Source organism: Macaca fascicularis, chromosome X (genome assembly GCF_037993035.2).
Source record: "Macaca fascicularis isolate 582-1 chromosome X, T2T-MFA8v1.1".
Taxonomy (NCBI): Eukaryota; Metazoa; Chordata; class Mammalia; order Primates; family Cercopithecidae; genus Macaca; species Macaca fascicularis.
Window position 1 is genome coordinate 156,844,572 of NC_088395.1, and position 23,966 is coordinate 156,868,537.

At 44.0% G+C, this 23,966-nt stretch overlaps 1 protein-coding gene across 5 annotated transcripts in view; it reads right to left on the bottom strand.

Moving 5' to 3' along the window:
- Positions 1-23,966, bottom strand: part of CD99L2 (CD99 molecule like 2) — a 130,334-nt gene that overhangs the window by 7,150 nt on the left and 99,218 nt on the right. For 4 of the 5 annotated variants that reach the window (XM_005594823.3, XM_005594822.5, XM_005594820.3 and 1 more), the window contains 5 exons: positions 22,661-22,729; positions 22,449-22,532; positions 20,948-21,013; positions 4,239-4,277; positions 2,635-2,754 (listed from right to left, as the gene is read on the bottom strand). In XM_005594823.3, coding sequence (XP_005594880.1) covers positions 2,635-2,754; positions 4,239-4,277; positions 20,948-21,013; positions 22,449-22,532; positions 22,661-22,729 — 378 coding nt within the window. Of the gene's footprint in view, positions 1-624; positions 856-2,634; positions 2,755-4,238; positions 4,278-20,947; positions 21,014-22,448; positions 22,533-22,660; positions 22,730-23,966 lie in introns of those variants that run through there. The other variant, XM_005594821.4, reaches the window with a different exon arrangement.

A 23,966-nucleotide genomic window follows, 5' to 3' on the forward strand; every position in this document is an offset into this window, starting at 1 on the left:
TCACCATTAGGCTAATGATGCTATAGTGAAGGATGCCCCGCCCCATGCCAAAAAAGATCTGCGAGTCCTCATTCCTGGAACCTGTGAACGTGGCCTTATTTAGGAACAGGGTCTTTGCAGGTGTGATTAAGTTAAGGCTGTTAAGATGAGGTCATTCTGGATTTAGGATATAAAGCGAGATTGGAGTGATACAGCCACAAGCCAGGGAACACCCGGAGTCCCCTGGAACTGGGAGAGAATCAACTTCTATTGTTTTGAGCCACTCAGTTTGTGACTCTTGTTCTGGCAGCCCCAGTGAACTCATACAGCTTTGGCAAACTTCACCAGTGAGCCCTTTTGGCTCCTGGGGCATTAGCCTTTTTGTTCAAAGAGCTCACAACTACTTTGTTGCTACAAACCAAGCCTCCTTGCCACTCCAACCACCTAGAAGGGGAAATCATCAGAAAATCAAGGCCAAAATGTATCTGACATGGTGCTTCCAGCCAAAAACGCTCTCCAGCAAAGGTCCAAACAGGAGAAGACCTCTAGCCAGCCACCAGGACCTCCCCTGCCACTGTGGCCTCCATTTTGAGGGCATCTCTGGGTGTAGGATTTATTTTAATAATAAATATTTGTTCAATGTCATTTTAGTTACCAACTAGTTTAATCAATCATACAGGAAAGATACTTTTCTCTCAGTCAGTTCTAACTTTTTCCTACAGGCCTGGTTTAATCCAAATCTGGGCTTTTATCTTTTCCCAAGAGACCATCTTGAGAACCTGGATGCTTATCCAAAATCTTGACTCCTCTCCTGGCAAGCACGATGCTCTCAGTTGTTCTCCCGAAGTGTCCCTGGCCAGGTCCTTGCTCCCTCCCCTAAAACAGGGAGGGGAGACGAGCATGGAGAGATCCCAGCCCAAAAAGCAGTTTCAAATGAGGATCCCTGACCACGGGGAAGGCCATGTGTCCCAGAATTCCCATCTCATTCCAATCCACCTGCCGGAGGGAGAGCCCACAGAGGACAGCCTTGGAGCCTCTTGGACAGAAACCCCCTGTATTAGGCGGCTTCTACTTTTTTGCCAAATGCAATAAGAACAAGGTCAGAGATTAAGGGCTGTGACTATGTACCTGGTTGCCCTGGGCTCGTTGTTCCAGGCACAGCCCAGGAGGCTGATGAAAAACTGCCCCCGCCACACTAAGTGCAACTCGATCCTCTCGCCCAGTGTCTCCATCTAAATATCAGTGTCCACGCATTGAGAAGGTTGGATTCCCATCTTTTTCACCAGTTAGAAGATTCCTTGACTTTTGAGTTGAGGGAAAGGGATAACTCTAAAAACCATCCAGTCCCCAGCCCTGGACTCTGTCTGACCCACTCCCTGCTCACGCCACTCTACAGTCAAGCTTCCTGATCCACGGTGGGTCAGTGGGATCTCAAGCAGGGTGGCCATGAACAGTTTTGCAGGCTGTGCACTGACATGTCAATGTGTTCCTACAGTACTGCTGTGCATGCTGTGTGTGTCGCCCTGGTCAAGAATGTTCTACAAGAGTGAAGGAAACAAATATGATGGTCAGATGAATAAGCAGTTGGAGACTTCAGCAAAGCATCTTGGGACCCAGGTTAGTTTTCTGGGAAGCTCAGTTCAGGCTAGATTTAAGGGCAGAGGACCACGGCAAGGGCAGGGAAAGAGCCACGTGGGCTGTTTCTAAGCTTCCCCTCGCATCAAAGGGGCCAAGGAGTGGAAAGAGACAAGCTACAGCTGAGTCACATTCTGTTGCTTGAACTGAAAATCTCCAGCCTTGAACTGGAGACATGCTCCACTCAGCAAACAGTGACAGAGCATCAATCTGTGCTTATAAAAGGGATGAGCGAGGTCTTCTCGTTCCCACAACAGCATCGCCACAGGGCTCGCTGATGTGGGGCGCTGATGGGTGAAGACAGGATTCCATTTGTAACTATTCCATTAATCCATAACTTGCAGACTCACAGCTACAGCATGAGATGAAAAATGTCTTTTAAAAACCTAGTAAAGGGTGGTGGGCGTGGTGGGGGGAACCACGGCATTCTTTCTCTCACATTCCTACTTCTTTGGAGCAATTCATGATTCCGTTTAGTTTAGTTTGTGGCGCGTGGGGGGAAGAGCACCAGGCAGTGACTTCTCAGGATGTGATGGGGGCACTGCCAGAGCAATAAGGGCCGTGTTTTGCAAACCCCCAGGAACCGCTGCCCTCTGCTCCTGAGGGAGCCAGCAGCATGGGAGGGAGCTACTGACGTAGGGCCTCCAAAGGCCCTCATCCCCTTGGCTGAGGTCTGAAGCTATGGGTGCAGTCCAGGGTCCCTCCCATTCTACGTGAAGGAAACATCACAATGGTCACTGAGCTCTGTCCCCACAGAAGTACCCCTGGGAGCTGGGGCCCTGGGAAGGTGAAGGTCATCAGGGCCAGCCCCATCTGCTCTTGCAGGGTGGTTTACACTTTAATTCAGCCTAGATCTGTCCCCAGGGATTTCCAAAACTGTAGCCTCCACCCCCGTCCCAGGAAGTCTGCTTGGGAGTGGGTCTCAGGCAGGCTGTGGAGGGATCTGGATCTGTCCTGGACCCTTTCCCTCCACAGACCTTGCCGGCCGGTTCCCAGCCATGAGTGGGCGGCTGCACTTACGCTGAATGCTGAAGCAGAACTTCTTCTGCTGGTAGGAGATGTAGCTGGAGACGGCACCAATGAGGGCCATGGCCAGGGCGCTGACCACCCCCGCAATGGTGCCGGTCTCTGCCACCGTGCCTGTATGGAGAAGGGGGAGAAATGAGGACAGGTGAGGTCAGAGCCAAAGCACCCCAGGGAGCAGCCCGGGAGCCTGCTTTTCCTCTAGCACCAAACTAAGTTCATTCAGATGCCCACAACCCCCAAGCCAGCAGGAGAGGGCCATGCCACACAGATCTAATGCATTACAAAGACATGGTGCCCCTTGGATTTGCCTAGGACTTCTCATTTTCTGTAAGGACTTCACTTTTGAGGAGCTTGAAAGGGAGACATGGAAATGGTGCAGTGCTTTCTGTGACTGAGGCCCTGCAGGCTTCCCACTGGGCTACTTCCCCCGGCACCCCAATCTTCATGCTTCATTTCTTCAAATGGCTACACCCCTCTATTGGCCTCACGATTATCTATTGGAAACGTTCAGGGGGATGGCCAACTCTGAGGCCAGAGTGGGCCAGCACTGTGTCTCCTCATAGTTGCTATGAAATATCTGAGACAGGCCTCAATCAATTTAGAAACTTTATTTTGCCAGGCCAGGCACGGTGGATCATGCCTGTAATCCAGCACTTTGGGAGGCTGAGGTGGGCGGATCACAAGGTCAGGAGATTGAGACCATCCTGGCTAATACGGTGAAACCCCATGTCTACCAAAAAAAAAAAAAAAAAAAAAAAAAAAAAAAAAAAAAAAATTAGCCAGGCATGGTGGTGGGCGCCTGTAGTCCCAGCTACTTGGGAGGCTGAGGCAGGAGAGTGGCGTGAACCCGGGAGGCAGAGCTTGCGGTGAGTTGACATCATGCCACTGCACTCCAGCCTGGGCGACAAAGCGGAAAAAAAAAAAAAAAAAGGACACTTTATTTTGCCAAGGTTAACAACACACCCATGATACAGCCTCAGGAGGTCCTGGCGACATGTGCCAAGGTGGCGGGGGCACAGCTGGTTTTATACATTTAGGGAGACATGAGACATCAATCAAATGTGTAAGATGTACATCGGTTTGATGCGGAAAGGCGGGACAACACAAAGCAGGGGTGGAGGTGGGGTGCTTCCCGGTCATAGGGAGATAAGAGAAAGAGACAAAAGGTTGCATTCTTTTGAGTCCTTGACCAGCCTTTCACTGAATACACAATTTCATCTGGCTCAGTGAATCTGCATTTTTACGTAAGCAATTGGGCAGAGGAAGCAATCAGATATGCATTTGTCTGGGGGGGGGGGGAGTGTTGAGCAGAGGGACGGCCCTGTCTCCCTCTGTAAAGATCAGCCAGGGTGAAATTCACAGAACAGTTTCAGGGTAAAGATATTGAGGCCCATAAGAAATTTCCCTGCAGGCAAATTGTGAGGGAGGTATGCAGCTTTTTCCAACTTTGTAGCTATCTTATTTAGGAATAGAATAGGAGGCACGTTTGCCTGATGCAGTTTCTAGATTGACTTTTCCCTTGGCTTAGTGATTTTGGGGTCCTGAGATTCATTTTCCTTTCACATGGCCAACAGGAGCCTCAGGAGTCAGAAACCCACCAGATCCAGGGTCGTCATCGCTGCCGTACCGACCATCACCTGGAGAAAAGACAAAAGCACTTAGTGCCAGCGACCAGTCAGCTCAGGCTCGAGCTCAGGCCTCGGTGAGCTGGATGGCAGTGCTAGCCCTTCCAATCCCACGTATGCGACAAGACCCCAACTCGTGGATCACCCGTAGGCTTCTACTGGACGGCAGTGAGGCCTGCTTTCTTATGCCTACCACCTGCAAAGCCCAGGCCACCAGGTGGAACTTTTTATTATTAAAATGGCAGCCACCTTGCCCTGAGCAGGCCTTGCGTGCCGGGCTCTGTAGGCACAGTATTGTATTTCACCTCTTTGCTCCCAGTGGTGCGGCTGCACATAGTGGCCTCACCATAAGTCGGGGGGTGGGGTGCTGTGCCAGGAGAGCCTGACCTCAATGCCACCGCCACGGGTCTCTGACGTAGCCACTGCCTCAACTACAGCTGAAGTCGCTCTTGGAACATAAACAAATGTAGGCTCACAATCCCTTATCCACTATTTTGAAATTCAAAAGGATCTGAAGTATCACAGAGATGGAGAACAAATGAATGCTGGCAGGGGCTGGTGAGAGCTGGGAGGGAGGGAGTTAGCTAGGATTATAAATGAGCAACAGGAAGCAACCTTGTGGTGACAGACTGTTCTGTATATTGACTATGGTGGTGGTCACACAAATCATGATAGAACTGCAGAGTTAAATGCACACACGCACACACACACGCACACAACCCTTCCCCAGACAGCTACTCGCTGAGAAGCCACTGGTGCCATTTCAGTACCTTAATTAGCGCTGAGTTCACCATTCATCCCACCCTCTTCTCAGGGCCGAATGCTCATTAATGGAGGGAGACTGTGTTCCCAGAGCCCGGGGTTCTCAGGGGAAACCGTCCTGGCATAGTGAAGGCAAATGAGCTCCAACGTTTCCTTCACCATTCAAAGAGTCAGGAGGAATGGAGGTTCGTGGATTGTAAAACTGTACCACTCTGTCAGGGTTGGGGGGTGCGGTATTGATAGCTGGGGAGGCTGTGCACACGTGGGGGTAGGGGGAATATGAGAACTCTCTGTACCTTCCTCTCTATTTTTCTGTGAAACTGAAACTGCTCTAAAAAATAAAGCCTATTGGAAAAAAAAGATTCTTGGGGAAAATGAGGTTTGTTATGTTCCCACCTAAGGCTGAATCCCCGAGCTCTGTGTATTGTATAAAGATCCCTGATTGGATATGAATGGTTATTAACAAAGCATTAAAAAAAACAAAAACAAAAAATAAACACACACAATCATTGCTGTTGGAGAAAGCATAACAAACAGGAAGATGGGGGTCACTGTGTGCAGCCAGATCAACAGAGAGGTCCCCGCCGCTGTGCTGGAGGTGGCTGTTGTGATAGCATCCTCTGCTAATGTGTTCATGTCACTAGACTTCTATTTTTCTGGACTCTGAGTTATTCAACCTATTCTTTCACCTCAAGGCAGAAGGAAACAGTGTTCTCAGGTCTCCTTTCCCTTAGGAGTACTTGGCCACAAGGATTCCCAGCAACTTAACATCACGAGACTGCTGAGCAACAGGCTGTGATAAGAAAGATAAACACGTCAAACCCCTTCCTAATTTCCCCCCAGGGACAAATGGAGAGAAGGGTGACTTTCCCAGCCTTTCAAAAAGACTCAAAGCTCAATAGTCCACAGCTCCAGCAGCTCCTAACTATCTGACCATTTGTGATTGTAGGAGGTCTTATCCTAAGAAGATGGCAAAAATGTGCTTCTCTTCCTCCTCAAAAAAAGTGATCCCATCCTGTGGGCAAGTCTTCTCAGATGGGCATGTGAACGGAAACTACTGTGAGGCTAAGAAACATCTGGAAGAAAAAATGGCCAGTCATCTTAGATCCTTCTGTCCTTTCTCACTACGTGAGCCTGAAGTCAATCACACAGGCCACTGGAGCTAGCCAAGCCGAGGTCATGGCTTTGAGCCATGTTGGGCTACTGAGCTCTGCTTACTTCCTCTAGGCACAGACTGAACCCAGTTACTCTACAAAATGCACACTGTGCAAAAGATGGTGTTGGTGATGAGTCATGGGCATAACATAAAATTATCCAACCCAATGCCATCCATGAAGGTCAGTTCCCAGTAAAGATAACGTGGATGAAGGCATAAAGCACTATAGAAAAATTTAGGGGTAAGGAATTTCTATTATCTTGGGGTAAAAATGATTTCTAAATATGATCCTAAAGCCGGAAACTCAAAACGGAAAAGATCAGATCAGAAGTAAAAACTTCAGTACTAAAAGTGCAAGCAACAAAAGTAAAATTAATTGGGCTTTGTCAAAATTAAAAACCTGTGTGCTTCAAAGGACATCATCAAGAAAGTAGAATGACAACCCACAGAATAGGAGAAAATATTTGCAAAATACATATCTGATAAGGAGCTGGTATTGAGAATATATAAAGAACCCCGTCAGCTCAATAATAAAAAGGCAAATCATTCAATCTAAAAATGGGCAAAGGAAGTGAATTTTTTCTCCAAAGAGACATACAAATGGCCAATAAACACATGAAAAGACGCTCAACACTGCTGGTCATTGGGGAAATGCAAACCAAAACCATAATGAGACACCATCTCATATCCACTAGGATAACTGTAATCCAAAAAAAGAAAAAGGAAAGAAGACAAGGGGAAGGGAGAGAGGGGAAGAAAGGAAGGAGTGTTGGTAAGGATGTGAAGAAATTGGAACCCCTGAACATTGCTAGCAGGCATGTAAAATGGTGCAGCTGCTATGGACAACAGTTTGGTTGCTCCTTAAGAAGTTAAACACGGAGTTACAGCATGACCTAACAATTCCACTTCTAGGTATATACCCAACATAACTGAAAACATATGTCCACATAAACATTTGCACACACATGTTCATCGCAGTATCCATAAAAGCTATGAACAACCCAAAGGTTCATCAACTGATGAATGAATAAATAAAATGTTTATGGAATATATAAGGGCTTCCTAATCTCTAATGTAAAAGGAGTCCTTAAAATATATGAGAAAATATGCAGAAATATGCAGAAATGAGAAAATATGCAGACCCCAGTAAAAAAAAAAAATGGGCAAAGGACACAAACAGGCAATTCACAAAATATTTTAAGAGTGTCTAATAAGATATTGAAAAAGTGTTTCACCTCCTTTTAGATTCAAAGAAATGCATATTTAAACAGGATAGCATTTTGCTCTGAACAAATCTGCAAAGATAACAAAACTATAATGCCCAGTGGAGGTGGTAATTTGAGAAAACAGGCACCTGTTTACTTACTAGTGGTGGAAATGGAGGTTGGCACAAACTTAATGGAATACCATTCAGCAGTACCACTCAAAGCGTCACATCTTTAGAAGGGTCTGCTTTCTGTGACCCAGCCATTTGACTTCTAGGAAGTTATCTGACAGAAAGAATTAGGGTTGTGCACATTTGGCTAGACAATGTTCATCACAGCACTGTGTAGAGTAACAAAAAGCTGGGGGGAATCTCTGTACAAAAATAGGGTCCTGGTTAAATAAATTATGGTATATCATAATATAATATAACCATTGATATAATATTTTAGAATACCCTTTAATGACAGAGAATGATATTCAGTGTATTATTGAATTTAAAAAATGGTTTCAGGATGGCATGATCCCATTTTTATTAAAAAAAAAAAATCACAAATATTTACAAACATATGCTTATGCATAGAAAAAGTATTCCAAGCATGCAGTCAGAAATATTACTAGTGATTCTTCCTGGATCATGAAACAACAAGTGTTTTTCATGTAAATTTTAAGAAGTTTTAACTCTGCAAGCCCCATGCAAATCTATCCACCCCTCTTTCCCACAACTGGAGAGAGAACTCAAAGAAGCTATTTCACAGGTCACTGGCAGACTCTTCAGGTTCAGTATGTTTTGTATTCCCACCTGCCTTCTGAGTTCACAATTATATGCCAAAGGGACTACAGTAGCTTTCTAGTACACCAGAAACCTCCCTGCACAGTGCATCACATGCTGCAATTTGCTTTGAGTATAGATACCTATGCATATAGGTAGCTGTATGGACTGCCATAACTCTAGAGACTGCTGCCGTTGCTATAGCCACACCATAGCAATAGGGAACGTCACTGTAGCAATAGTGACCACCGCCATAGCAGGTCTCATAGCTACAGGAACCTCTCTAGCTATAGCAACCACCATAGCTACAGAGGCCCTGTAGAAAGGAGGCATGACCTCAGTGAGAAATTTGTGAATAAGCCCTGCAATCAATGAAAGTGTCAGACCCTCGGCATCTCAGAGACAAAAGACACTGCTATACACATACATGGCAGCCTTGATTCCTACACAGCCATACATCTGCAGGAGGCGGGGATACACCACACGGAGCTGCCCTTCTCTGACAGCAGCACAACCTGGGCTCACAGTGAGTGCCTGACCCACCTGGTTGCCAAGGGCCTGGAGAGTAACGTAATGGTAGGAAGATTATAACTGCTAAGGGGAGATGTTCAAGTATTTAAAGACATCTATAAGTGTTCTAGACTCTTCTAATAGACACACCAAGGGCTTTTAGATATTTTAGAAATGTACTTTCATTATCTAAAAAAATGGCCAAAGTACAAAATAAAAACAACGTTTTAAAAAATGAATAAACGAAGAGAAGAAAAAACTTGCTTCAAATGCCCCATAGTTACCAAGTCAAAGTGAACTGAAAAATCTACCAAAACATGGTTGCCTATGCTAGCCACTGGGAAGGGTACTCCTCACTGTTCCAGAAAGTCTCCAAGGCCCAGATTTTATCCATCCCCTACCACAGGGATGAGAATGCCCTCCCTCTAGGTAATACAATGGGTATCCCCTTCCAATCTGATACAGACCCTTAAAACTCTCCTTGTCTTATGTCAGGCTCCCGAGATACCAGCAAGGTGGTCATCTGGGAGAAAAGCCATGTTCACGCCGTGTTCCCAGATATGTGTTTGGGGAAGGGGAGTCTGAGGGAGCAAGTGGGTCTCTTCACATCACAGAACACCAGAGCCGGGGAGCTGTTCCTCACATCTGAAACATCCTATTTGTTTACATATTATGAAAGCTGAAATGAATGTGGAAATAGGTCCAAAGAAGAGAACTCTCAGGTATCTCTTCTTAGAACTAATCCCATCACAAAGACCCCACCTTCAAGACCTCATGTAACCCAAAGGCCCCACCCTCCAAATACATCCTATTGGGGGTTAGGGTTTCAACACATGAATTTTCAGGAGACACAAACATTTAGTCCATAACAGAAAGGGATCATGAGAGGGCCCAGATACTTGAAGACAATGACTGTAAACACAGTGAAAATGGAAGAGAAATGTTTTCTTCAAAAACCCGAGAGGGTCAATGGATAGACAAAATGTGGTCTAGCCACACAATGGAACATTCGGCCATAAAAAGGAAGGAAATGCTGGCGCGTGCTACAACACAGATGAACATTGACACTGTGCTGAACAATGAGAACACATGGGCACAGGGAGGGGAACATCACACACCGGGGCCTGTCAGGGGGTGGGGGGTTAGGGGAGGGATAGCATTAGGAGAAATCCCTAATGTAGGTGACGGGTTGATGGGTGCAGCAAACTACCATGGCACGTGTATACCTATGTAACAAACCTGCACATTCTGCACATGCATCCCAGAACTTAAAGTATAAAAAACAAACAAACAAACAAAAAAACGGGGATCAACAGGCTACACTTGGAGGGAACTAATACTCAAAGTTACAGTCAACCAACTGATCATAGTCAGTACCGTCCCCTTTAACCCTGTGAACTGTAAGTGAGGGCGTTCACACTTCACACTTGGGGACATCTCCTGATAGCCTATGTATGCAACCCAGACACATCGGTAACAGAATGTCTGTATCTCTTTAGAAAGAGGGGTTTTTAGTCTTGCCTCAGTGTTTAAGAACTGCATGCTTTGGCCTTAAAAAAATGCCATCTTGGGGTAAAAATGTGACCAATTTGATTCTAACATTTTCAAAATAATTTTTTTCTGATTAAGAAAAATGAGGCAGCGTTTCAGCCCTGTGAACCCACAGTAGTTATGAACAAGCAGTGTATAGCTGAGTGAGCCCAGCATATGGGCTGCTAAATCCAGGAGGTGGTGATCCAAAGAAAGGAATCAGTACAGTAAAATGCTGGGTGCTGCAAAGCAAGTTTCACCTTTAGACCCCGAAGGAGAAGTTCAGGTAGTGCTCCTCTCTTTATGGTGTCTCTGCAGTGCATGGAGGGTTTGCACTTGGAGCAGACACAAGGCTCACCGTGAAGACATCCATTTCGTACCACCCAAGGCTCCAAGTAGTACCTCTTGAAAGAGCTATCAGTAAAACTCTAGCTTTGAGCACTCAGAAGCTTGGGAAAGGTCTACAGATAACGACGGAGAGGGTAAAGCACCTAGCCAGAGCAATGGAGTAGATACTGCCCAGGGGATCCTTAAGGAACACAGAAGGAAGACTCTCCTTCTGGGGACAGGAGAAAGGAAAGCAGCGAATGGCCTCTTTCCCCAGCCAGCAGTGCCCTTGTCCCCATTTGGTTCCTTGTGTTAGTTTATCAAGAGTTTTCTGACCAATAGGCCAGTGAGGGTGATCTGGGAGTGCTAATAACACCCCTCCCAGCTCCTCCTCCCCTCCAGGTTCTTTACCAACTGAGAACAGATGCAAGGAGCCAGAGAAAGATCAAAGGTAAGGCATCTGCTTGATGAAGAGGCTAAAGTACGGCAGCACCCTCAAGAGCAGGGCTTCTGTGTACTAGTTAGAGGACATGGCCTGAGGCCACACGGAAGCTACCTGTTACTTCTCTCCCCTCTCCCTTCTCACGAAAATCATCCCAGAGCTCATGTGAGGGAAAACTGGGCTTACAGAGCAGACACAGAGTTCACCTACTATAAGAGTGCACACTTCCCTAGCTAGCAACACGGTGGGCCCTGGCTCTCGCACTGCTTTGGGGTTCCAGGTTAAAGCAGCAGGTCATGCCACGATCCCACCAGTAATGTGGCCCGGAGGATCAGCAGGCTCACCCTGGCTTCGCCAATCAAAAGTATCACTCTAGCCTTCACAGGGAGGTGTGACAGAGAAGGCAGAAAGCAAAGCTGAGTGTTTGCTCCGCAGTCCTCATGCCAGCAAACTTGCATGGAGGTGTCAGGGACACACAGGAAGCCCAGTCTAGCAGAAGCTAAAAAGATAAACACCACCCGCTGTGGTTGAGAATGACATGCGCTATCCTGGACCAGCGGAATGACAGAAGCTCTAGGAGAGCCCAGGGGCAGGAGATGGAAGCTGTGCTGCAGAGCCGAGAGTGGGCAGGGAGACGGGGCCACAGATGCGGGCAGCCTCCTGAGAGGAGGGGATCACCAGCGATGGGTAACTTAGCACTTGCTCGAGGATGAGTGGGAATTCACATGGTGGAAGGCAGGCAGTTTAGACTGAGGAACGTCATGTGCAGGCACTGGCATATGTACCTCCTGGCCTTTCTCCATGTTTGGAGATGACAGGAACCTGGTGGTCTAGGGCAGAAAGAACATGTCAGCAGACTAAGGGGCTTGAACTTATCTTGTAAAGCAATGGGGAACCACTAAAGAGGCTTTTGTTGTTGTTCCTGTTTCTTTAATTTTTTTCACCAACATCTAATTAAGAAAAATTTCAAACATACAAAAAAATTTAAAACTTCGTGTAGTGAACATCCATATTCTCAGCACGTAGACTTGTAATTAACATTTTGCATCACTCAGTTTATCTTGTCTGCCATCCCTCTTGTCCATCGATCTTATTTTTGTGACATATTTCAAAGTTACAGACATCAGTGTACCTCAACCTATCGTTACCTAGCATTTTACATTCGCTTATGATTCCTTTTTTTTTTTTTTTTTTGAGACGGAGTCTCGCTCTGTCGCCCAGGCTGGAGTGCAGTGGCCAGATCTCGGCTCACTACAACCTCCACCTCCCGGGTTTACGCCATTCTCCTGCCTCAGCCTCCCGAGTAGCTGGGACTACAGGTGCCCGCCACCTCGCCCGGCTAGTTTTTTGTATTTTTTAGTAGAGACGGGGTTTCACTGGGTTAGCCAGGATGGTCTCGATCTCCTGACCTCGTGATCCGCCCGTCTCGGCCTCCCAAAGTGCTGGGATTACAGGCTTGAGCCACCGTGCCCGGCCATGATTCCTTTTTTAAGGTAAAATGTACATATAGTGAAACACATAAATCTTCCACGTACCAGTGGATAACTTTTGACAGATGCACACAACTATGAAACCGAGACCCCTATCGAGACACAGAGCAGAACCATCACCCCAGAAAGTGATGCCCAGTTGATCTTATTCACACACCTGACTCCTGCAGCCACAGGTCTCATTTCTATCATTACAGCTTACTTTTGTCTGTAGTGGAAGTTCATATAATTGGGCTCATATAATATGTACTCTTTTCTCATTGGCCTCTTTTACTCAGCATGTTGGTTTTGACATTTATCCATGCTGTCGTATCAGTAGCTCTTCCCATTGTATAAATATATAAATGTATCACAGTTTCTCATCAATTCTCCTATTGATACCTGGCTGTCTCCAGGTTCTGTTTCTGGTTTTTGCTATCGTAGATCAAGCAATGAGCATTTTTTTATGTCTTTTTTCGCTGTTGTTGGAAGGGGGCAGAACATAGCTCCCATTTCTCTTGAATAGGGAATGAAATTGCTGGGTCACTGGGTAGGTCTATGGTAGTTTTAGAAGAAACTTTACATCCCTACCAACGATGTATGAGAATTGCAGTCACTCCACCTCTTCATCAACATTTGATACTACCTTTTAAATTTTAGTTATTCTGGAGGATGCATGGTGGTATCTCATTGTGGTTTAATTTGTATTTTCCCAAAGAACAGTGATTTTGTTTTTTTGTTTGTTTGTTTGCTTGTTTTTAATTTTAGGTTCAGGGATACATGTGCAGGTTTGCTATACAGGTAAATTGTGTGTCATGGGGGTTTGTTGTACAGATTATTTCATCATCCAGGTATTAAGCCTAGTATTCATTAGTTATTTTTCCTGATCCTCTCCCTCCTCCCACCCTCCACCCCCTGATAGGCCCCAGTGTGTGCTGTTCCCCTCTATGTGTCTATGTGTTCTCATCATTGAGCTCCCACTTGTAAGTGAGAACATGCGGTATCTGATTTTCTGCTCCTGAGTTAGTTTGCTTAGGATAATGGCTTCCAGCTCCATCTATGTTGTTACATAGGACATGATCTCATTTTTTTATGGCTGTGCAGTATTTCATGGTGTATATGTACCACATTTTCTTCCTCCAGTCCTCCGTTGATGGGCACTTAGGTTGATTCCGTGTCTTTGCTACTGCGAATAGTGCTGCAGTGAACATACACATGCATTTGTCTTTATGACAGAGCAATTTATGTTTGGGTATATACTAAATAATGGGATTGCTGGGTCAAATGGTAATTCTGTTTTAAGTTCTTTGAGAAATCACCAAACTTTTTTCAACACTGGCTGAACTGATTTACATTCCCACCAGTAGTGCAAAAGTGTTCCCCTTTCTCCACAACCTTACCAGCATTTGTTATTTTTTGACTTTTTGATAACAGCCATTCTGACTGGTGTAAGAAGGTATCTCATTGTGGTTTTGATTTGCATTTCTCTAATGATTGGTGATGTTAAGCTTTTTTTCATATGCTTGCTAGCCGCATGTATGTCTTCTTTTCAGAAATGTCTGTTCATGTCTTTTGCCCACTGTTTAATGGGATGGCTTGTTCTTGGCTAGTAAATTTGTTTAAGTTCCTTATAGATTCTGGATATTAGACCTTTGTTGGATGCATAGTTTGCAAACATTTTCTCACATTCTATAGGTTGTCTGTTTACTCTGTTGAAAGTTTCTTTTGCTGTGCAGAAGCTCTTTAGTTTGACTAGGTCCCATGTGTCAATTTTTGGTTTTGTTGCAATTGCTTTTGGCGTCTTTGTCATGAAGATTTTGTCAGGTCCTATGACCAGAATAGTATTGCCTAACTTGTCTTCAGGGTTTTCATAGATTTGGGTTTTACATTTAAGTCTTTAATCCATCTTGAGTTGATTCTTGTATACAGCAAAAAGGTAGGGGTCCAGCTTCAATCTTCTGCATATGGCCAGTCAGTTATCCCAGCACCATTTATTGAATAAAGAGTCCTAACCAACCCAAATGTCCATCAATGATAGACTGGATTAAGAAAATGTGGCACATAAACACCATGGAATACTATGCAGCCAGAAAAAAGGCTGAGTTAATGTCCTTTGTAGCAACATGGATGAAGCTGGAAACCATCATTCTGAGCAAACTATCACAAGGACAGAAAACCAAACACACCATGTTCTCACTCATAGGTGGGAACTGAACAATGAGAACACTTGGACACAGGGTGGGGAACATCACACACCGGGGCCTGTTGTAGGGTGGGAGGAGTGGGGAGGGATAGCATTAGGAGATATACCTAATGTAAATGACGAGTTGATGGGTGCAGCACACCAACATGGCACATGTATACATATGTAATAAACCTGCACGTTGTGCACACGTACCCTAGAACTTAAAGTATAATAATAATAATTTTTTTAAAAAAGAGTCCTTTCCCCACTGCTTGTTTTGTCAATTTTGTTGAAGATCAGATGGTTGTAGGTCTGTGGCGTTTTTTGTATGTTCTCTATTCTGTTCCACTGGTCTATGTGTCTGTTTTTGTACCAGTACCATGCTGTTTTGGTTACTGTAGCAGGACACAATACAAAAAGAAAACGTCAGGTCGATATCATTGATGAACATAGATGCAAGAATCCTCAACAAAACACCCGCAAATTGAATCCAGCAGCACATCAAAAAGCTAATCCAACACGATCAAATAGGCTTTATCCCTGGGATGCAAGATTGGTTCAACCCACATAAATTATTTTGAACATCATGTAACATCCTTTGTGATGTGTCTGTTCAAATCCTATGCTCATTTTTTAATTGGACTGTGTCTTTTCATTGTTACACAGTATTTTTTAAACAGAGGAATGACAGGGTCAGATTCATGTTCTTGATGGTTCTCTCTTGCAGCTGCAAGGAGGACAAACTGGAGCAAAGATACCAGTTAAGAGGTTAAGGTCACCACTCTTAACCACTTAGCTGGTCATCCCAAGGGAGGGTGAAGATGGCCTGGGCTTGAGGGGAGATAAAGAGAAAGAATAATCTAGATTTACAAGATACCAGGGGAAAGACTTCTGGCATGAGACAGTGAGGAGATCAACAAATCCTCTCTTCAAAAAGCAACTATAAACCTGGACAAAAAGTTAGTCATTTCAGGGAAGTAATTTGATTTCAGTAAAAGCAGCTTGAGTCCATGGCATTTTTACCCAAGGCTGCTCTCATTTTTCCCTTCCCTAAGTCTGTTGGCAGATTGTTCAGCCAGAGCAAACACCAGCAGTAGTGTATGACTGCTAGGTCATATGGCAAGTCTATGTTGAACTTACAAGAAACCGTCAAGCTCTCTTCCAAAGTGGCAGTACCATTTTGCATTCTCACAAACAATGAATGAGCATTCTTGCCACTCTGCATCCTCATCAGCAATTGATATTATCAGCTTTTTGGATTTTAGACATTCTAACGGGTGTGTAGTGGTATCTTGTTTTCATTTATATTTCCCTAGTGAGAAATGACATTGAATATGTTATTTTCCTATTTTACATTCTTCTTTGGTGAAGTCTGTTCATATTTTTTGCCCATTTAAAAATTGGGGTTGAGTTCTTATTGTTGACTTTTATGAATTTATTTATTTATTTATTTTTTGAGACGGAGTCTCACTCTGTCACCCAGGCTGGAGTGTGGTGGCGCAATCTCAGCTCACTGCAACCTCCACCTCCCAGGTTCAAGCGATTCTCCTGCCTCAGCCTCCCGAGTAGCTGGGACTACAGGCACTCGCCACCACGCCCGGTTAATTTTTTGTATTTTTAATAAAGACGGGGTTTCACCGTGTTAGCCAGGATGGTCTCGATCTCCTGACCTCGTGATCTGCCTGCATCGGCCTCCCGAAGTGCTGGGATTATAGGCCTGAGCCACTGCGCCTGGCCTATGAATTCTTTATATCATCTGAATACAAGTCCTTTATCGGGTATATGATTTTGCAAATAGTTTCTCCAAATCTGTGGCTTGTCTTTTTCTTTTCTTCATAGTGTTGTTCATAGAACAAAAGTATAAAGTATTATGTGTATGTCTACACAGAAACCTGTATGTAATGTTTAAAAATGTTGGCCAGATGCGGGGGCTCACGCCTGTAATCCCAGCACTTTGGGAGGCCAAGGCGGGCGGATCACAAGGTCAGGAGATTGAGACCATCCTGGCTAACGTGGTGAAACCCCGTCTCTACTAAAAATACAAAAAAAAAAAAATTAGCTCAGCACGGTGGCGGGTGCCTGTAGTCCCAGCTACTAGGCAGACTGAGGCAGGAGAATGGCGTGAACCTGGGAGGCAGAGCTTGCAGTGAGCTGAGATCGCGCCACTGCACTCCAGCCCGGGCGACTGAGCGAGACTCCGTCTCAAAAAAAAAAAAAAAAAGTTTATAGCTGGGTGCAGTGGCTCACACCTGTATACCAGCATATTGGGAGGCCAAGGCAGGAGAATCACCTGAGCCCAGGAGCTCGAGACCACCCTGGGCAACATAGCAAGATCCCATCCCTACAAAAATTTTAAAAGTTAGTCAAATATGGTGGTGCGTATCTGTGGTCCCAGATACTCAGGAGGCTGAGGTGGAAGGATTGTTTGAGATCAGGAGGTCAATGCTTCAGTGAACTGTGTTTGCATTATTGCACTCCAGGCTGGGCAACAGAGTGAGATCCTATCTAAAAAAAAAAATGTTTATGGCAGCTTTATTCATATTCACCCCAGACTGGAAGCAACCAAGATGTCCTTCAGCAGGTGAATGGATAAACAAAGTGGTACATCCATACAATGGGATATTGTTCAATGCTAAAAAGAACAAACTACCAAGCTATGAAAAAACACAAAAGAACTTTAAATGCATATTGCTAAGTGAAAGAAGCTAGTCTGAAAAGCCTATATACTGCATGGGTCCAATTATATGGCATCCTGGATAAGGTAAAACTATAGAGAAATAAACAAATAAGTGGTTGCACTAATAGAAAATAGATTAGGGTTGAGGGAAGGGGGAGTGGCTGACTATCAAGGGCATATACAGAAGTCCTTGTATGGTGAGGAAACTGTTCTGTATGGTACTTGGGGGGTGGACATGTGACTCTATGCATTTGCCAAAACCCATAGAACTATATGTTACAAAGAGTGAACTTTAATGCCTACAAGCAAAAGAACAAAACATCAACCAGGTGGGTGGGGGACTCCCAGGATAGAAAGGAGACTATGACAAATGAATCTAACTCCATTATAAATGGGTGGCATAACTGTACCGAATGGATGAGGAAGGTAAAGGAATCGACCTAAGCAACTTTGAAAAACAGTATTTTGACTGGAAACTGTAAGGTAAAGACAAAAGAAACTGAACATAAACACTGGACTCTAGTTGGTAAAGTTGTTTCTCCTGGGGGTATGAGTTAGCAATTCTGATGCTCTAAATGTGTATACCTGAATTGAGTAAGATAGTAAATAGATGACAGGTAGTAGAAGCTAGGTGTCTCACTGTCAGAGAGGAAAGTTATAGGTAAGCAAGATAGGAAGATCAAAATAATCCTTCTGGCACTGGATTACAGTTGGAGATATAAGTATGAAGTCATGTTTAGGTTATATACCTGCTGATGGTTAAAAGAAATTATTTGGATATGTGTGTATATATGGTGTTATGTACTGAACATTTGTATCCCTTCTCAAGGTCATATTTCGTTGAAGTCCTAACCTCCAATGTGATGATATTAGGAGGTGGGGTCTTTGGGAGTTAATTAGGTCATGAAGGCCAACCCCTCATGATAGGATTAGGACCTTTATAAGAAGAGACACCAGAGCTTTCTCCCTACTCTGTCCTCTCCACCAATCAGGGATACAACAAGAAGACAGCCATCTCCAAAACAGGATGCAGATCCTCACTAGATACTGGATCTATCAGTGACTTGATCTTGGACTTCCCAGCCTCTAGAACTGTGAGAAACAAATGTCTGTTGCTTAATTATCACCCAGTCTGTGGTAATTTGTCATAACAGCCTGAAGTAAGACACATGGGTTAGTATATATACATATATTTCCTATTTCCTATCTCTGTCTGCTTAGACAGTCTAGAAGTAGTGATATACCACTAGGCAATGAATACTCAAATCTTGATTTCTAATACCATTCTCTTCCCCAGTGAAAAAGAATGACATACAGAATTGGACACCAAGGAAATAAATCCAAGAGGCAACAGTGTTCAGAAAGAAGTAGTGAATGAGACTCATGAATGAGACCAGTCAATGAGTGAGAAAGGGCCCAGGAAGAAAGAATGTTAAGGAGAAGGGGATCATCAAAGTCAAATGCTACAGAGGCCACACAGGACAGAGGGCTGTGACCATCAGGAAACCATTGGGAACCACTGGGAACCTAGAGCTTGCATACGCTAGGATATACATGGCAAGGGGGCCATGAGGAGTTGAAACATTGGCCTCAAATTTCTCAAAGTGCTATGGAAAGCAGTCTGTTGGTAGAAATGGGAGACAATCAGAGTCCTGCCCAGGCTGGGCAGGAAGGAAATAAGGGTGGAGCAGGAGGGCTTATAGGCCATCACCTTCTTAGAGAAAGGCAATAGGACCTGTTGATAAAAGACTGTCATCGTCACCTATAGGCAAAATGTGGGGCTTCTACAGGGTCAATAAGAGGCCTTCTTGAGAAAAAAGTCCACAACAAATAATGTATTATTTTGAAAATATACTCCAAAAGTATAGCTGAATCTATGTGCCTAAGACCCAAGCCTGAAAAATGCATTAATTAGGATTCTTTTTATGCTGAAGATCATAATTTATTGAAATGTGATATTTTACCTTTGCTCATGGCATTAGCATATTTTTGTGTAAAGGACAGTATCTGAGAATTCCATGGTGTGCTTATCATAACCATGTTTCAGTTTCACACTTGTCCTTTTTTCCATGACTCCCTTTATCTTCTTTTCCTGACACCTATAATGGCAGAGGGTATAACTTAAGCTAACAATTGATTATTCTTTACAAGAGAAGTTCAAATATGAGCCTAATTAAAGAATTTCTGAACACTTCTTCCTTGCTAAAACATGCACTTTTAATAAGGAAAAGCCCCTGACATGCCATTCAGACTTTCATTCATGTGTGTGCTTACATGTGTGCCTACTGCTCTCATTTCACCATCTGGAAATACCACTTATCACCCAGGAGTAATTGGCCAATTTGCTGGATTTACCCTTTAAATGTTCCATGTTCTCCTGACACCTGTGGGTTTCATTTAGAGGCTTTTTGTGCTTTTTAGTAGAGATGACTCTGTCTGGAAAGGTGTTTCGAAGGACAAATTTAACTATGGTATCCTTTAATCAGAAGAGAACACTATTGCCGTATGAAAGGCACACCGTTCTCGCAAGAAAAGAGAAAACACTAGTAACCACAGCCAAGACTGTGGGGCGTATATCAGAGTTACAACCAGATACACCCATAACTTGTCACACTTATAACCGGGTGTAATAGCAATTTGCCATTGCAACAGGTTACAACCAGAGTTACCACCACAGCTTACCATCGTAACATGTTGCTATCACAACAGATTACAACCACAAGTTACAATCACAATGGGTTACAACCACAAGTTACAATCACTAGCTTGTCTTGCTACATCAACAAATCTGGCTAATATTCCCTTCATACTTCATACTTGATGTATACTATGATAAAAGGTTGAAATCTTTGGTCACTTGGGGAATTAACACGATCTGGCCTTGGGGAGGACATGACTATTCTGGGGTAACATGAGGGAACTTCTTTGTGGTGATGGAACAGTTCTGCCTCCTAATTATGGTAATGGTTACTCAAATCTACACACATAACATTTTTATAGACCTACTCATACTCGCTCACACACGCACATCTGAATGCATGCAAAATCTGATGCAATCTGAACAAAGTCTATAGCTGATTTAACAATACTGTACTAGTGTTGACTTCCTGGTTTTGACAATGACTAAGGTTATGTAAGGAGAAGCTAGGTGAAGTGTACACAGGAACTCTCTAGAACTATTTTTACAACTTCTTGTGAGAACCATTTCAAAATAAAAAGGTATTTTAAAAGACATCTGACTTGCTATGGGTCTCTTAAAAAAAATGCTTGTCATGATGAGTTTGCTCCTCCCATCCCAAGAGTGAGTGAGTCTCTCGAGGTTGAGAGGGCTGTTTTCAGAGTCCACTGGCCCCCAGTTATTGTCATTGGTGGTGTTGCCTCGGCAAATAGGCTTCAGCCAGCATGAAACTTGAACCTATCAGCACTGCTGCTTAAGGAACATCAGGGGAAATGTGGGGCTTTTCCAAGATGGCTTATAAATCCCCCCCTTGAACTGCATCACTCACGTCATTCTGAATGAACCCCAGTTGGCAGGCTGGGATGTCTGGGAACTACCACTCATTTCCCAGCGGCTCAATTAATCTGGTTGCTGCATAATCACCTTTTTCACCAGAATAAGGGTTGTGTTGGCACAAATCAATGCTCCTACCTTTACCCTTGTCAGGTTTGTATTCTCCACCCCCTACTATGTCTTCAAGATCCTTGTCTGAAAAACCTGGAGAAAATAAAACATACATTTCAATGACAAGAAAAAAAATCAGCAACAAGAAACTTGTGTTAGTGTTGCCCAGGATTCAGAAAATGATTGCCAGTTCCACTTAAGAATGCCCTTCATGAAATTCTAAGAGGCCCTCCCAGACCCCCTTCCACTGGTGTACATGTCCCGCATAATGTCCCACCACTCTGAGTATGAGTAGAACCATGGATAGGATGGCTACCACTCCCGTGATTAGGTTAGATTACATGCCAAAGGTGAGGGGACTTTGCAGAGGTAATTAAGGTACCAAATCAATTTGACTTTGCATTAATCAAAAAGGAGATTATCCTAGATGGGCATGACTTAATCAGGTGATATCCTCAAAAGCAGGTTCAGGCCTTCTCTGAGCTCAGACATGAGAAGCAACAGAGTCAGTCGGTCTCTCCTCCTTTCTCCCCTACCAACCCCTCTGTCGGTCATTCTCCTGCTGGTCTTAAAGCAGCAAGCAGTCATTATTTCTACAGCTGCAAGGGAATGCACTGTCAACAACCAATCGAGCTTGGAAGGGAACCCAACCTCAGACGAGACCCCAGCCCTCACCAACACCTTGACTGCAACTATATGAGCTCCTGAGCAGAACACTCAGCTTAGCTGTTCCTCAACTCCGGACCAAAGGAAACAGTAAGATAATAAATGGGTGTTGTCTTAACTCAGAGTTTCTGATTTTTGTTATGCAGCAAGGAAACTGATACAAGGAAACAGAAAATTTATGAACGAGTAAAAGATCCATTGAAAGGACAAGAGAGTCCCACAGAACCAAGTGTGGAAAGTGTACTGATAGAGTTTCACACTCCACACTATGCTTAACCTGTAAGAAACAACCGCTTTTGTTGGGGCCAAGTTTTGATGTCCTATCCAAGATTAGCCACAAGGATCTGAAAAGTCTGTGAAAATATTCTTCCCTTTCCCTACTGAGTATGGGTGTGAGGCCAGATTTCCTTCATATACTTCAACCAAAACATCATCTCGCGATGGAATAAAGTGCCTGTGAAAATCCAGCTGCTTCCATCCAGCCAGACATGAGAGAAATCTGCAAAAATGTAACATCATGTCGCTCTCCTCAATACAAGTTTTTGTCTTGCAAGCATAGTTATTTCTCATAAAAATGTTATTTATGTTAAATGTATGGGGTTTAATGTTGCTCATTTTAGATTAATAAAGTCTTTCGGTTTTAAATTCTAAGATGATGAGTATTGATAAACGTGACCCACATAAGCAAAATCTCTTGAGATCTCAATGATTTCGGGAGTCCCGAGACCAAAAAAGTTTGAGTACCACCATGATAGGGTTCTCCAGTGATATGAAGTGCCTCCAGCTCTGCCAGGCCCAGGCTGGCTCTGTCTCTGTGGGATGACATAATTAATGAGACAGAACCAGACCAGGTGGGACTTACCTCCTCCTCCAGCAATCGGTTTCCTGCGGCCATCATCTCGATCATTTCGATCATCCAACGCATCAGCCAAGTCAAAATCATTTCCTTCATGGGATCCCAAAATAAAAGAAATACTCAATTAGTTCATCTATGGGTAGCTCATTTGGATCCTGTCTCAGAGGGAGCCCCATGGGATCCTTCCCTTACTGCTCTCCTCAGAGCGGCCTCCTTACCTAAAGTATTTGCTGGAGCTCTGGTGGTTACTGGCCTCTTGGTCGTGGTGGTTACCTGGTTCCATTTCTCTAAAAGCGGAAGAGAGGACAGTAAAGGGAGCACATTTAGGAACAAAATGTAGCAGCCATTCATGTCTCAGGGAAGTTACATCATGAATATTCTTGTCTTGGTCCTTGAGGCTCCTATAGCACCTCTAAATAATCACTTTGAGATGGATGACAAGGAGATATAAAAGGCTTCAATGACATGGGTTCTGTTCACTTTTCTTCAGGGGATGGGGGTTATGAGGCAGACATAGTCCCACATGTGGCCAGGTAAGTGGTAAAGCTGGGACTTGAGCCCGGATCTGTGAGAGACGACCACATGGACTGAGGAGTTCTAGAGTTTGAGCACAAGTGCTTGAGAGCTCCAAGCCTTGGTTCCACCACTGTCAACCTGGCACTTGAACTATAGCTAATCCTGCCCAGGGATGGACAGATTGAGGTTGCATTCCCAGTGAACTGTTTTAGTATCTTATACACAGCAAGTGGTTACAACACACATATATATAATTTTATAAAACTGTGGTTACTGTTATAAACATTAGGTCTCTGGGCTCAACCAGATTCCTTTCAAATATGGACTTCTTTCACACCAATTACACAGATGGCATTCATACATTTTCCAATTGATTCTTTTCTTGAACTTTAGAAGACTGTGCTGTAACTGTTCTCACTATTGAAGTTAATAGACGGAAAAGACAAAGATAGTGCTACATACAGCAAGTACCTGGGAGAGAAACAGCAATGTATGTGGGGAAAAAAACCTAAATGAGTTTTACAGAGCAATAATGTGATATCCAAACTGCCTAGGGACATTTAAAATGTATTGCCTATCATTTTTTGATAGACCTTCGGTGTTGTCTGTGGATCAAAGAAATGCAGGTCTGAATCTTCTGCAAAGAAAGTACAAAAACAATACAGTAAGTCAAGTCATGACCCAACAGTTCTCAGATAGAATAAAGAGGGATATTACAAAATGATAAAAGGACCAATCTAGCAGGAAGACATAATCATCCTGAAAGTGTGTGCACCTAACAATAGAGTGTCTAGACACATTAAGTAAAACCTGATAGAGCTAAAAGGAGAAATAAGCAAACACACATTTATAGTTGGGGACTCACAGCAACTGGTAGAATTACTAGACAGAAAATCTACAAGGATATTGAAGAAGTGAACAATAATCAACCAATGGGATTTAATCGGCACAACAGGACACACCAGCCAATCACAGCAGAGTAAACAATTGTTTAACCACTCACAGAAT